The sequence below is a fragment of the Pundamilia nyererei genome, unplaced genomic scaffold (assembly GCF_000239375.1).
Source record: "Pundamilia nyererei isolate P.nyererei 1_Seehausen unplaced genomic scaffold, PunNye1.0 scaffold00057, whole genome shotgun sequence".
Taxonomy (NCBI): domain Eukaryota; kingdom Metazoa; phylum Chordata; class Actinopteri; order Cichliformes; family Cichlidae; genus Pundamilia; species Pundamilia nyererei.
Window position 1 is genome coordinate 1,671,522 of NW_005187458.1, and position 12,980 is coordinate 1,684,501.

The 12,980-nt window shown below is 38.5% G+C and overlaps 1 protein-coding gene across 2 annotated transcripts in view; it reads right to left on the reverse strand.

The window, feature by feature from the left end:
* LOC102193855 (ephrin-A2-like) overlaps window positions 1-12,263 on the reverse strand; it is a 57,053-nt gene extending 44,790 nt beyond the window's left edge. The window contains exons 1-2 of one of the 2 annotated variants that reach the window (XM_005734223.1): window positions 11,919-12,263; window positions 10,646-10,835 (exon numbers count right to left, since the gene is read on the reverse strand). In XM_005734223.1, the coding sequence (XP_005734280.1) occupies window positions 10,646-10,806 (161 nt within the window). In that variant the 5' untranslated portion in view covers window positions 10,807-10,835; window positions 11,919-12,263. Of the gene's footprint in view, window positions 1-10,645; window positions 11,684-11,918 lie in introns of those variants that run through there. The other variant, XM_013911152.1, reaches the window with a different exon arrangement.
* Window positions 12,264-12,980: the final 717 nt, after the last annotated feature.

Here is a 12,980-nt window from a genome sequence, read left to right on the forward strand (position 1 = left end):
AATGAAAAAAGCAGTTCTACTAGTTGTTTAATATGCACACTGAAGATATATTTTGGTCAAAAACAACTCCAAGATTTCTCACAGTGTTACTGGAGGCCAACATAATGCCATCAGGTTTTACACCATGTTTCTAAGATTTTTAGGGCCAAGTACAATAACCTCTGTTTTATCTGAATGTAGAAGCAAGAAATTACAGGTCATCCAGGTCTTTATGTCTTTAAGACATTACTGCATTTTAACCAGTTGGTGTGTGTTATCTGGCTTCATGGATGGATAAAGTTGTGTCATCTGCATATTGGTGAAATTGTATGCTATACCTTCTAATGCTGCCCAAGGGAAGCATGTATGATCTTAACAGAACTGGTCATAGCACTGTGTGCACTGTGTAAATAGGGGGTCCTCTTTACACACTAACAAATTGCCATCTATTTGACAGATACAGTATAATTTGAATCACATCTTTGCAGTACCGTTAATACCCACAGCATGCTCTAATCTCTGTAATAAAATATTTTGGTCAACAGTGGGGAATGTTGCACTAATGTCTTACAGGGCAATTAACACTTGAAATTAACACTTGCATGAAACTGGGGTTTGCGCTGCATTATTTTGGTTAGCAAGACTGCAGCCTCATGCTTCTCTTGGAGTCTGCTGATTTTTGAGCTACATAGGCTACGTTCACACTGCAGGTCTTAATGCTCAATTCCGATTTTTTGATCAAATCCGATTTTTTTTGTCTGCTTGTTCACACTACAAATAAAATGTGACAGCAAACGCGCTCTAGTGTGAACGCTCAAAGCGGCCCGCATGCGCAAAAGAAGACGTCACACACAACGCGCTCTGTATAGACCCAGACCAAACAGTATTGTTTGACTGATGGCCCTTAATATAAAGACTTGTTTCGGACTTTACGTTTCCAAATTTTGCTTTAAGTTATAAAGTTATTTTGTTATTTACAAATGGCCTAATAATGATGCTTATTGCTGTTTTAGAGGAGCGCTGCTTCAAAGGATAGTTGCAGATTTCTGTCAGAATCTGCAGATTATACAGTACAAATAAAATGTTCACGTTTCTCCAACGTTGTCTTCCCAACAGTTTCACTAACATCTACACGGGATGGCCAGTAAGCGTCCTCGGGCGCTTCTCCGGTGCTGTTAATTGGCGTCTGTCTTGTAGTCAGTGACGTAAAAGACGGATTTAATGCGACCTGACCGTTCAAACAGCAGTCGCTTTCTAAAACATCAGATATGTATCGGATTCAGTACCACATACGAAAGTGACCCAGATCGGATTTGAAAATATCAGATTTGTGCCGTTCACACTGTCATACCATGATCGGATATGGGTCGCATAGGGTCAAAAAAGTCGGATTTGATGCGCTTTTGCCTGCAGTGTGAACGTAGCCTACTTCACACTCTCTCTTTACTGAAGTGAACTGGCTGCATTTTAAAATGCATTGTTAGTAAAGTATAATTATAAATAAATATAAATTATATAAATATAATAAAGTGAAATTACAGAATCACAATATCAAATCTAGCCTATAAAACAACCTACAAAATGTCAGCCATCTAAATCCACTTGTTATATTTTACTGCTGAGATCCAGTGCAACTCCTTTCCTCCTCCCTGTTTAGGATTTCTATGACTGCAGTAACAGAAATCACTTATCCCAGCTGTCCTGAAGTACAAATTAATCTTAAAGACTGGAACACAGCAACTATTACTAATGAACACTGATTTTACTGCACCTTTACATTTTTTATCAGTTAATATAGATGATAATCTTGAGCTCATATAGCATTCATGCATTCTTCATGCAAGGCAAACAACAAGCAGTTTTTATTCCAGCAATGTGTTGTTCAGAATTCAGCTGTGAGTTTAACAAACTTTTGTTAAAAATTCTAAATATGTCAACAGGTTATGGCACGAAATAGAAAATGCAGTTACAATTCAAAATTTACTTGATCAATGCATCTTTGTTTATTATGTCTATTGTTTTCACGTATGGTCACATAGTCTGTTGCAATGAATTATGGGACGGCGTGTTGTCCTCCTCTTTCATAAAGGATGGTCCAGTGTATCCTATGCTAAAGGAAGCACTGAAGCTCCTTTCCTTAGCATTTGGAGAAGAGCTCTTATTATGGCCAGCACACAGATACATCTGGGTCATGTCTCTCAACCTTCCTAAGCAAAACTGACTATTAAAGCGCGCCCTCAGCCTTCCTCGTGAGGCGCATGTCCTTCCCTCACACTGTGTTTTCTCGTGTTTTACTTGTAATTTTCTTTTACTTCTTTTCCCCTGGCCTGGATTTTTTGAGTCAGCAAAATAAGCAATAAAACCGCCTACTTTAGTTAATTCTTTTGACTCTTAGTTGTGCTATTGGGTCATATCATACTTGCAACATAGCCAAACCTGACATGGAGATAAATACAAATGAAAGCTATTGCAATAACTTGAATTCTCAACTGACGTTTTAAAGGAGGATTTATTTTTTACTTTATCAAAATCAAATGTAGTTTTATTTTTGAATTTATGAGCATCTGCCAGGCTAGGGAAAATCATTTGAACTATTTATTTGGAAATATTTAGAGAAATTCTTCAGCTCAAAAATATTTTGTACTATTGGATTTACAGAAACAATTTCTGCATTACACCGCAGACCCCTATCCAAGTCTATACAAATGCCAGATTTTCTCTCTTTGGAGTAGTCATTCATGTTTGATTTGATTTTATAGAAATATTTTTTAAGATTATTTTTAATGGTAGTAGTGATTAGATTTTCCTATCCAACAGATATCAAGCAGCGGCCTGTTCTTTCACTAAAATCAAACACAGTACAATATAAAAGTAGATAATCCTCAACGAGCCGAATGAGAGACTGATGCCAAGGAATTCTTCCTTCAGTAAGAAACAATCCTATGCTACCTGATGATTTTTCATTTGTTTAAAATAAGAACTTTTTTGGTATCCTGACTGGTAAAAACACAAGATTGGATTTTCTTCTCTTGTAAATGCTCATACACAAAGACAGAATGTGTAAATCATGTTACAGGATAGGACTCATCCACCGAGTCATCCTCCAGAAACAGAGATGAAACTCATCTGCTTCTTAAAAAAATTTTCTACAACCCATTTGCTGTTAAGTAATGATGCAATTAAAGCCAAAATCTTCAGTTTTGGTTGCTCGTCTCCTGATCTGAACCTGATCCACAGTTTTTCTGCTGCTTTTCAGTGTAAATTTAATCAGCAGCAGTGAAAGGTTGCAGCTCTTCACCCACAACCTTGTTTCTTTTTTCCCAAGCCAGGACTTCAAAGTTTCCCTGGTGTGTGTGTGTGTGTGCGCGCGCACACAGATCCTATGAAATATGGGTCAGACATTAAAATGCATGAGCTGGGAGCAGAAAGCATGATGAAGTGCTGAGACACAAAGAGGATAGAATGTAAAAATAACTGGAGGAGCAGTTGACAGAAGCCTCTCCCTGCTGACGCCACACTACCATGCCATTGGTCCACACAACCAACCAACCAAAAGAGAGAAAAAAAAATTGAGGCATGTTTCCTGCTGCATGGACAGTTGGCAATGCTCTCATCACTGCTGACAGACCTCAACATTAACCTGGAAGAAGTATGCCAATTTCCTGGCATACAAAACAAACGATAATGTTTTTATTATTAGGGCTCCAAACACCAGGCTTTAATCTTTCATGTTGCAATGGTCTAGTTAGACCCCGACGTAGGCTGGGTCTAACTAGTGTCCACTGATGAAATTATAAACTGAGTGTAACTAAAATGTTTAAGTACAACAAATGATTTTTGAGGTAAAATACACATCTGTCTGACAAACAGCAACACAACCCCAACCTTTACTGAAGATGAAAAAATAGAGTACCTATAAAGCGCCAAATGAGACCCATTGTACCGACACCATCTCATTATGTGACATACTTTAGACTTTACTTTAGGCTTCAATACTGACCTTTTCAGTGTATTTACATTACTTTTTCTTCACGGACGCCACTTTTTTCACTTAATTTGAATTAGCAAAGCACTTTGCAAAGATAGAATTCTAAATAAACCTGTACTATCAATTTGTCAGTCTCTGTTGTAACATTAAATGTTTCTGCAAGCTGAAACACAGAAGACCAGACTTAAAGCTTAAGCATCCTAGACTCTGAATGTATATGTGTAAATAAAATCTGTCAAATTTTAAAATATTTTACAATTACAGTCTCCATTTCAGAGCCTTGATTTATGCAGAGAACAGAATACGAAACTTGGTACCTTTGGTAGCATATTGAATATGTCCACATATTCCAGTATTCTGAAGTTTTGGGATTTTATTTTGTTAATTCTAAACCTTTTTAAACCTACACTAATTTTCTAGTGTTCCAAGTAACATGACCCCCACCTGTGTGTCCGGCTGAATTTTGAGGGAATTGTCAAAAACTGAAAACCAAAACATGATCTGCAGATTCCCCGGTTCTATTTTACTGAATTTGTAAAATATGATGAGCTTACTACTGATTAAGAATGTAGTTTGGGGAAGTTTGCAGTTTTACTCATTATGGAAAATATATTTCTGCCGCCGCCCCCCTCCAGGACACTGGGGTAAAGGCAACAGCTAGGGGTTAGGGGAGACAAGGAGACGACAAGGGGCTGAGCCTAGACTTAAGTGACAAAAGAAAATGGCTGCTGCAGAAATAAATTTCTGTTTCACTGAACAAAACCTCCCCTTTCTCCTCCACCAGGCAGAGAGAAGGACTAACAGGCAACAACCTAACATGAAAAAATATATGAGGGAGTATTCATGTGAATTAAGGAAAGAAGAACCTTGGTGCTCAGATAATCTATGCCTTTTTTTACTCTAATTGAGCACTGAAAGTGCTTTCCACTAAGGGTGGGCGGTATAAACGGTATAGGCTAGAAACGATATAAATTTGGCCAACGGTAGAGATTTTCACTATACCGCTCTACCGCGATAGCGCATGTTGATGGCGTCATCAAGCTGCGCCTGTTTTGGTCAAAGTTTGGTCCGTTTATAGCATCCTGCCATGCAATTGCATTTGTCCCTAACCACCAGAAACCCTCACGTTAACTTTTATCAAGTGGAAAAAAGTTAGCATTCATCCTTCAGCTTCACTGTGCTAATGTTATGCTAATGTAGCTGTTTTGCTAGCAATCACGTAGCACAACATTATATACCAGCTAGTCCGACTTCAGTAATCCTACAAAAGTCACCGCTGTTTAGTTTTCTGTCTTCATTTATGTTATTTTTTCAGAAATTTCTCAGTCAGAACATGCTATATCATGTTTAGGTGGAAACTAGCGAGCTAACTTCCTGTTAACTTCTAACTGCGTTGGATTTAATAAATTCTGTTTTCATGGATGCCTGGATGTTAAACTTAATTGTTACACCTGGTAAAGCAGCAACGCTGATTATTTTATTAAAGATGAAAGAATTAAGACAGTTTTTCACTCTCAGTGATGCTGCAGTGTTCGTTTGACTTTGGGACCTGAAGAAGACAGTGTTTAGGACCCAGATTACTTATTACGTTTACTACATAAAATTGGTTCGAGGTCAGAAAGCACAACCAGAATTCATACATAAGGCACACTGTCGATTTTTGAGAAAATTATAGGATTTTAAGTGTGCCTTATATTGTGTAAAGTACGTTATACAGAAGAAAATATATCGCAAATATATCGTTACCGCACATGCTTCAAATTATACCGTGATATGCATTTTAGGCCATATCGCCTATTCACATCAGTATGAGGAGAGAGTGTGGTTACAGAAAATTGCAGCAAATCTACACAAAAGGATTCAGTGAGCTGAGAACACAACAGACCAAAAATTACAACTATTAAGTCAGGTTGAACTAGCATCTAAAGTTTCATAGCAGTTATATTCTATGTTTAACAAGAGGAGCTTGTCTCTCGTCTTATCCAGCAACAACGTTAATGGATTAATCTTGAGATTATTCATTTTTCCTCTTTTAACATATCTTAATTTATAATACTGATTGTACTAAACACCTCATATTAATAATAATTGCCTTTATTTATAATATTTTTATAATAATAAACATAGGCAGCATTTGTGTTATTGATGAGCTTTGGGGATCCTGGTGACTGCACCTCATCAGCTGAATACTGTTGTTGAAAAAGCGTGTACTGATACATTTTTACATTTGTTAAAGAAATGTTTAAAGACCAACATTGCCAATAAGTTACTGCAGCTCAAGTTAATGGTTCAGTATTTTAGTGCTTCTACAGCAATCGAGGTAACTAGCATGATTGACAATGACATTATTTTTGGAGCTTATGATCCTTCACAGGTCAGACTTTCAGAAGTACCCCTCATGTCATATAGACACTATTTAAACACAAGTAGTTGGCCACAGTTCTTGTTCTCTCTCCACATGAAACTATACGACAGTCACCTCTCTGTAACTGAGGTAGAACAGGTCATCTACTACCAGGAAGGTTGGTGGTTCGATCCCTGCATGCCAAATATCCTTGGAAAAGATACTAACTCCAAGTTGCTTTATGCATCTGTAGTTACTATAGCTCTTCACATCATCCTTGTTCTCAAACTCTATAGCAATACATTCGTCAGGGATCCTCTCAATCTCCTGGACTGTCTTAATCTAGTTAAAAAGCCAACTGCCCTCTTTCCTAGAGCTCTTCACATCACAGGTATGTCATCTGGACCAGCTGTCTTTCCACTTCTCTTCATAGCTTCCCTCACTTACTAATTCCATTGTGAGTGTATGGTTGTAATTATGCAAACTGTATCATGATGCCATTTAAAGCAGGTTCTTTATTCTTAAATTTGTTATGTAGCCTGTAAAGGTTGCACAGTGTACAGGTTTATTCAAGAAGGTCACATATGTGGGGGTTTTTTTTTGTTTTTTTTTGTTTTTTTGTGTTTGATCTGAGCCCCCCCTGTCAGAGTTGGTCGCCCATTCACTCCACATGCTCCATTTCTGATTCTGAACTTAGGCCTCTGTCACACAGGCATAGAGGCCAATTGGCGACTGCCTGGCAACTGTTGCTTGCCAAAGAAAAATGAACATTCCCTTGGCTGGTTGTGAGTGGTTAAAAAAAATAGTCGCTTGGTCAGCTAGAGGACATATCTTCATGATAATACATGAAATGACTCGAGATTCCTCAGTGTTACTGGAGGCCAAAGTAATCTCACTTAAAGTCAGTATCTAGTTAGATACCTAGTTAGATACCATGTTTAAGGCCCAAGTACAATATTCTCAGTTTTTTCTGATTTTAGAAGCAGGGAATTTGAGGTCATCCAGGTCTTAAGGTAGATAATAAATGTGACGTCGTCAGACTGCATGCCACCAACTGACTAATCAGTAGCGTCACTCGATGAGTCATGAGAGCTGAAGTGAAAGGACATTTTTGAAACCCGGCATTGAGGGAAATGGCTACAAAAAGCCCACAGTTGTCCCCAAGTCTGACAAAAAGTCACAGACTGAGCAGCAGGTATGTCGTCGCCTCGACGTCCACTTTTGTTTTAGCGTTTGTGTTGCATACTAATTACACCACGGGACGTTCGGCAAGTGTTATTTGATGAAAAAATTTTACTTATCAGTTGACAAAAAAGCATTTGATTATTTCGATCAGTTTTTAGCCAGTAAAGACTGAATATTGCAGTATTCCAGCCTCTCAGATGACACAATTTCCTGTTTTTCTTTGTTCTCCTGTCTTTGTGTCATGTAATTGTAAACTGAATATTTCTGATTTGGGAATTGTGAATGGATGAAAAGACATCAACAAGGTTGCACTGGACATTTATTGTTTTGATGTTTAATTTACAAAAAATTAATTGAAAGAAAAACCAAAACGGAGATTAATAACGTGAACTGTTAATAAATTACTAGTACAAATGTTAGCACACATGTTCCTCTGATTACCTTAGCAAATGAATGTCAGATTTTCTGGAAGGACAGAAAATATGATTTAATCTTCTAAAAAACTAAAAGTTTGATAACGAATGATATTTGGAGATGAAAACACTTCGTTATCAATAACCAAAAGAGCCAAGAGAGGAAATGCTGAGGAATATTTTCTTATTTTTTCCTATAAAATTGTGGAAATTTCTCAAACATTTTCAGATTCTTGCCCCCAAGATGTGGAACTTTTGGGGATGTCTTTTCAAAAAAAACTGAACAAAAGCCTTGATGTCATTCTTGGCTCAGCAAAGCTGCGAGTCCCCAAAACATGCCAGAATATCAACTCTGGCAAAATTTTAATCACATCTGGAACATGTGGGAAAAGTGCACATATTTGTACATGTAATAAAGTCCCTTCTACAAAGAAAGGAGTGAAGGCGTTTTGTTCTGTAATTTTCCATCGTCACTGAAATCTTTCTCTGCAGTGTGAACACGCCATATTGTCATTGGCCAACCTTGTCTCCTAGATGTCATGTTTACTGTTACACCTCAACTGTTTAAGTGATATTTAGATCAAAGTTAAATTCCCAGAACTGTACGCTTTGAGACCTTTCAAATTAAAGGAATCACTTAAAATATTTTGGTATTCAAGTGAAAGCATAAATTATAATAAACTGGCCAAACTGGAATATTACTCCTCAATTATTAGAGGAATATTATAAGGACACTAAAGCGCAGATCATGCACTTGGAAACCTGAGATATGGTCCTCCAGATGCAAACAGCATGTGCATATGGAAACATGTTATGAGGCTGGAATCTAAGAGCTTTTCCTGCTACAGGCTCTCTTTGAGAACTGAAATGTGAGACATGTTTCCTCTTCAATAACATTTCTGTTCAGCATCTCTTAAACTCTTCATTTTTTAATTTACAAAAGTAAAATCTGAACATTTTTCTTTCTCTTACACCTCAAAATGAAAATAAATCCCTAAAATATTACAATGATTTGCGAACACTGCACGTTGCTATTGCTTTGTTCAGATACCATTTAGCCAATCAGAAGACAGAATGGACAGTCATCAATGCTCTGCTGCCAGGCACATAATACACCTAAGTCTTGAAAATGTTACTGAAAAACAACTTGAGAAATTATTCCACAGTTAGTCAAATCAGAGTCAGTTTTACCACTCTGGACATTTAACACTCATTTAGGATGTCTGTTTCTTTTCTTTGTCTGTATTTTGTGGTAACTGCAGTTATTTCTAACATTAAGGTTATGTGACCTTTCTCAGAGAAAGACATTTCATTGTCTGCAACTTTCATTTTAAGTTATTCAGTCCATATATTTTTTTCAAAACTTTAAATTATATAACAAATTTACTTTCCCCAAATGTAATTTTTGTACAACCATCAGTGAAAAGCACATTAAGATTTGAGTTCACATGTAATTTCGTGTGTGAAAGTAAAAACATCAAAGGAGATGAAAATAGAAACTGTGATTATTTAGACTTGTGTTTAGATCAAAATTGTTTTTGACACAGGCAGACTTTTATAATACCCCTATCATTACTCACATCTTTAAAACAAAATTGTGACCAAAATTTCAGTTTTTTGATTATCGTGTTTACTGTAATCCAATATTTGGATTACAAGGTGTCAACTTTAACTTGTCAACCGCAAAGCTGCAGTGGATTCTCTTGTTTCTCTTGTCTTGTTTTTCATTGAGGAATGACTGATTGAAAAAAAAAAGTTATACTGACAACAATTATCATGAATCATGTTGTTAATAAATGTCAGAAAATGTTTAAAGCATTTCATATGTTCAGATATTTTGTCCAACCAACTGCTGAAAAGCGAAAGAGAACTAAGGAGGTCTGTATAATCCTGCAGAAGAAAAGATCACATCTAACAAAACAGCTGCTGATTACTCAGCAGAACACAGAACACATCTTGTTATTGCAGAGTCAAATGGATGGTTTGATTCCTCTGTAAACTAAATATTGAAAAAACCAAAACAAGGAAATTTAGAGACCCCTTGAACCGAGAATAGCTTTCACTGGCATTTTATTTTATTTTTTTACGTTTTTTTCTTTGATGTTGCTGACATTGCGGCAACAAAATTTATATTAAGCTCCATGGACAGTCGTTAGAAATTACAAGTGCACATTCTACAAAATTCCTTTAGTTTATCAGCTCAGCCTTCACTCTCGGCATACACGAATTATTTGATATATATTTTATGTAGCTCATTTGGCATTGTGCTCTCTGTCAGAAGACTAGGAGAATGGATGTTGGATGACGGTAGTATGGATGTTGAAAGCGCACCTGCGGTTTATTTATTAAAAATCTTGATCTACTGAACAGTGTCATTTGTTTGAGACAAATTTTACGATTCTAACCGTTTTTGCTCCCTTTTGACAAACGTTTCTGTTACAGCCCCAGAAAGTTTTCAGATGCGGGTAATGGACTCACTTTCTGGCTGTGTGACCTCGGACAGTTCAACATGCAGCCCTGCTATGCTGCTGCTACTCGCTTTCATTAACAAAGCTAACATTTGGTATAAATAAGCGTTTTGTTTTGTTTGTTTTTTACAAACTATGTCCACCGACTGCGCAAAGGATCATTATAATATTGAGTCCCATTTATTTTCCCTCCTTTAATGATGATTTCTGGCACTTCTCGTGTTCTACTCAATACCCACTCTGTGTAAAAGCCCAGTCTGGGTCTTACCTAGGGTTGGAGCTGTTCCAGTAGACCGCGTACCGGTCGGAGTTCATGCGATCAGTGGTAACGGCGGAACAGATTTGGAGTAGCAGACCGAGCAACATCAGCGGCGGCCGCCCCGAGCGCTCCATGTGCAGCGGCGCTGCACGCTGCGCCCAAGCGAACATCCGCGTCTCTTCTTTGAGCTCTGAGCGCACTGTGACCCGCAGAGAGAATTCCCCGAACCAGGGTTTTCAAGGAAAAGCAAAGAGAATTTGTGCACTTTATATCCACGTAAGATCAATACTCAATATTCACTGGCTGCATATTCCCGCTCTCAAAGCTATAACTGAATTTATTTCCAAGAAAACAAACTGATAATAATCCATTTCATACTGATATGCGACGACATCAACTGCCTCTTGTTTGAGGAAGAAAAAAAATGTCCACGGCTAAAGCTTGACCGCAAAAGCCGTTAAACTGTCCCAAATTCGGGTCCAATGGGACAAACTGTCCCAAAGTTTCATTTTCACTCAAACAGAACCAAATGAGCATCACACCAGGGCAGCGTCCACACAGCCAATCAGTCCATATACGTCTTGCTCTCCAGCTTTCTGCCTGGAACTCAGTCCCACTTTATTGCGCAGTGCACAAGTCTGGAGAGTCTGCTCACTCCCCGGAGTTCTCATTAAGGATTCATGCCTTTTTTGCGTCTTTTATGTAATGCTGAATACTTTTACAGTCTGCTGCTGTCTAACAAACTTTGAAATATGACAGAGGAGCTGCTCATCCACTTTTCCCTTTGCAAAGACCTCACTAGTTTTCTAGGTTTGTTTGGAGCTGCTTTAAGTTAAAGACCTCGCCGTCAATCCGCAGTAGAACTGGACCCGCTCTTTCTCGTCAAAGAAAACTTTTCGAGGTAAGCGCTCTTCTTTCGCTCTCTCCACAGTGAGCCGTGTCGAACGGTTTGGACCAGACACAAAAAGAACAAAGAAGCGAAAATTTAGACGAACCAGCAGGAGGAGCGTTCGGTTTGGTTACCGGGGCTCAACTACTAACTGTTATTCGGAATGACTCCCAGAGGGCGGAGCTTCTGCTTCACAGCGTTCTCCTACTCACAGCTCACTCTTTCATTGGTTCGGTCATAAAATGCTGCATTGATATCTGAGACAGTGTTTGAACATGATGCTCTAAAAAACTATTAACCATAAAAATCTGATGTATGTCCAAAGTCAGTGGCATTTGTTTTCTGTCACTGCTTAAAAACATGCATACATTGTGGACATGTGCCCTAGCTCACCTGTGAATGGCTCAAGCGATGGCAAGGCTTGCTCTGGAGGGTCAGAAGATCCAGGCCAAGTGAATATTGTCGCTGCTCTTCAGTGCATGCCCATGCTCACCTGCCCGTCCACCCACCACCAGCCGCCTCATGGATTCAAGGTTTTCTGGCATCCTCCCCCTTCCCCACTAGCTTGGATCTCAAGTAAAGGTGTTCTCTTGATAATCCTCTGGATAATATTACCTAACTCATCTCCTGGATTCTCTGCCCAGTCTAACTTGTAATCTCCTCTCACAGATCTCTCCTGGTCTCTCGTTACCATCCTCCGCTCCTCATGTGTGTCTCTCTCCATTTTAATTGGATTCAGTTGAGCTCAGCCTTGTGTTTAAGTAAAATTAGTTTCTATTTTTACTTTTCTTTAAAGTGAGTAGAGATCACCTAAGTTAATTCATGTTCAAGTTCTCGAAGTGAATGAAGAATCTCAAGCTGCACTCCACTGCTCTCTGTCCTGCCTGTGTCTGGCACTTGAGTCCTACACATGTTGTTTGCTAAAACATGACTATATAATCTATCCACCTGTCAGCAGACCTGGTCGGAACAGCACTGGATAAGCAGGGGTGCCTTTTAAGAGAACACACAGCTGCCCTGCAATTCGTTGGAGCCCAAGATGTGCTCATGACTCAGAGGCTCGACTGTGTTGCTCAGGTAGTTGAATCGATTAAGTCAAAATTATCCACTGTCCTCTCCTGCCGAGCTCAGAGGGGTGGTGCCGGCTGCCCTGACTTTTATGGGGGCTGCTCTCTGTGATACTGTGTCCCCTATGTTGAAAGCATTTTCAGGAGAGGACTGTTGTTGCGGAGGGTTTCTGCTTTGACATGGAGAGAAGCTTATTTACTGTCTCAGCCAATTCCTGTGTGTTCCTACGAATTGAATGAATATGAATGAATGAATATGAATGAATATGAATGAATGAATATGAATGAATATTCTTTATTGTCATTGTCACAAGTACAATGAAATTGAAAGATGTCTCCGGTCAGTGCAACATCACGAAAGATAAATACTTAAAAACTATAATAGATA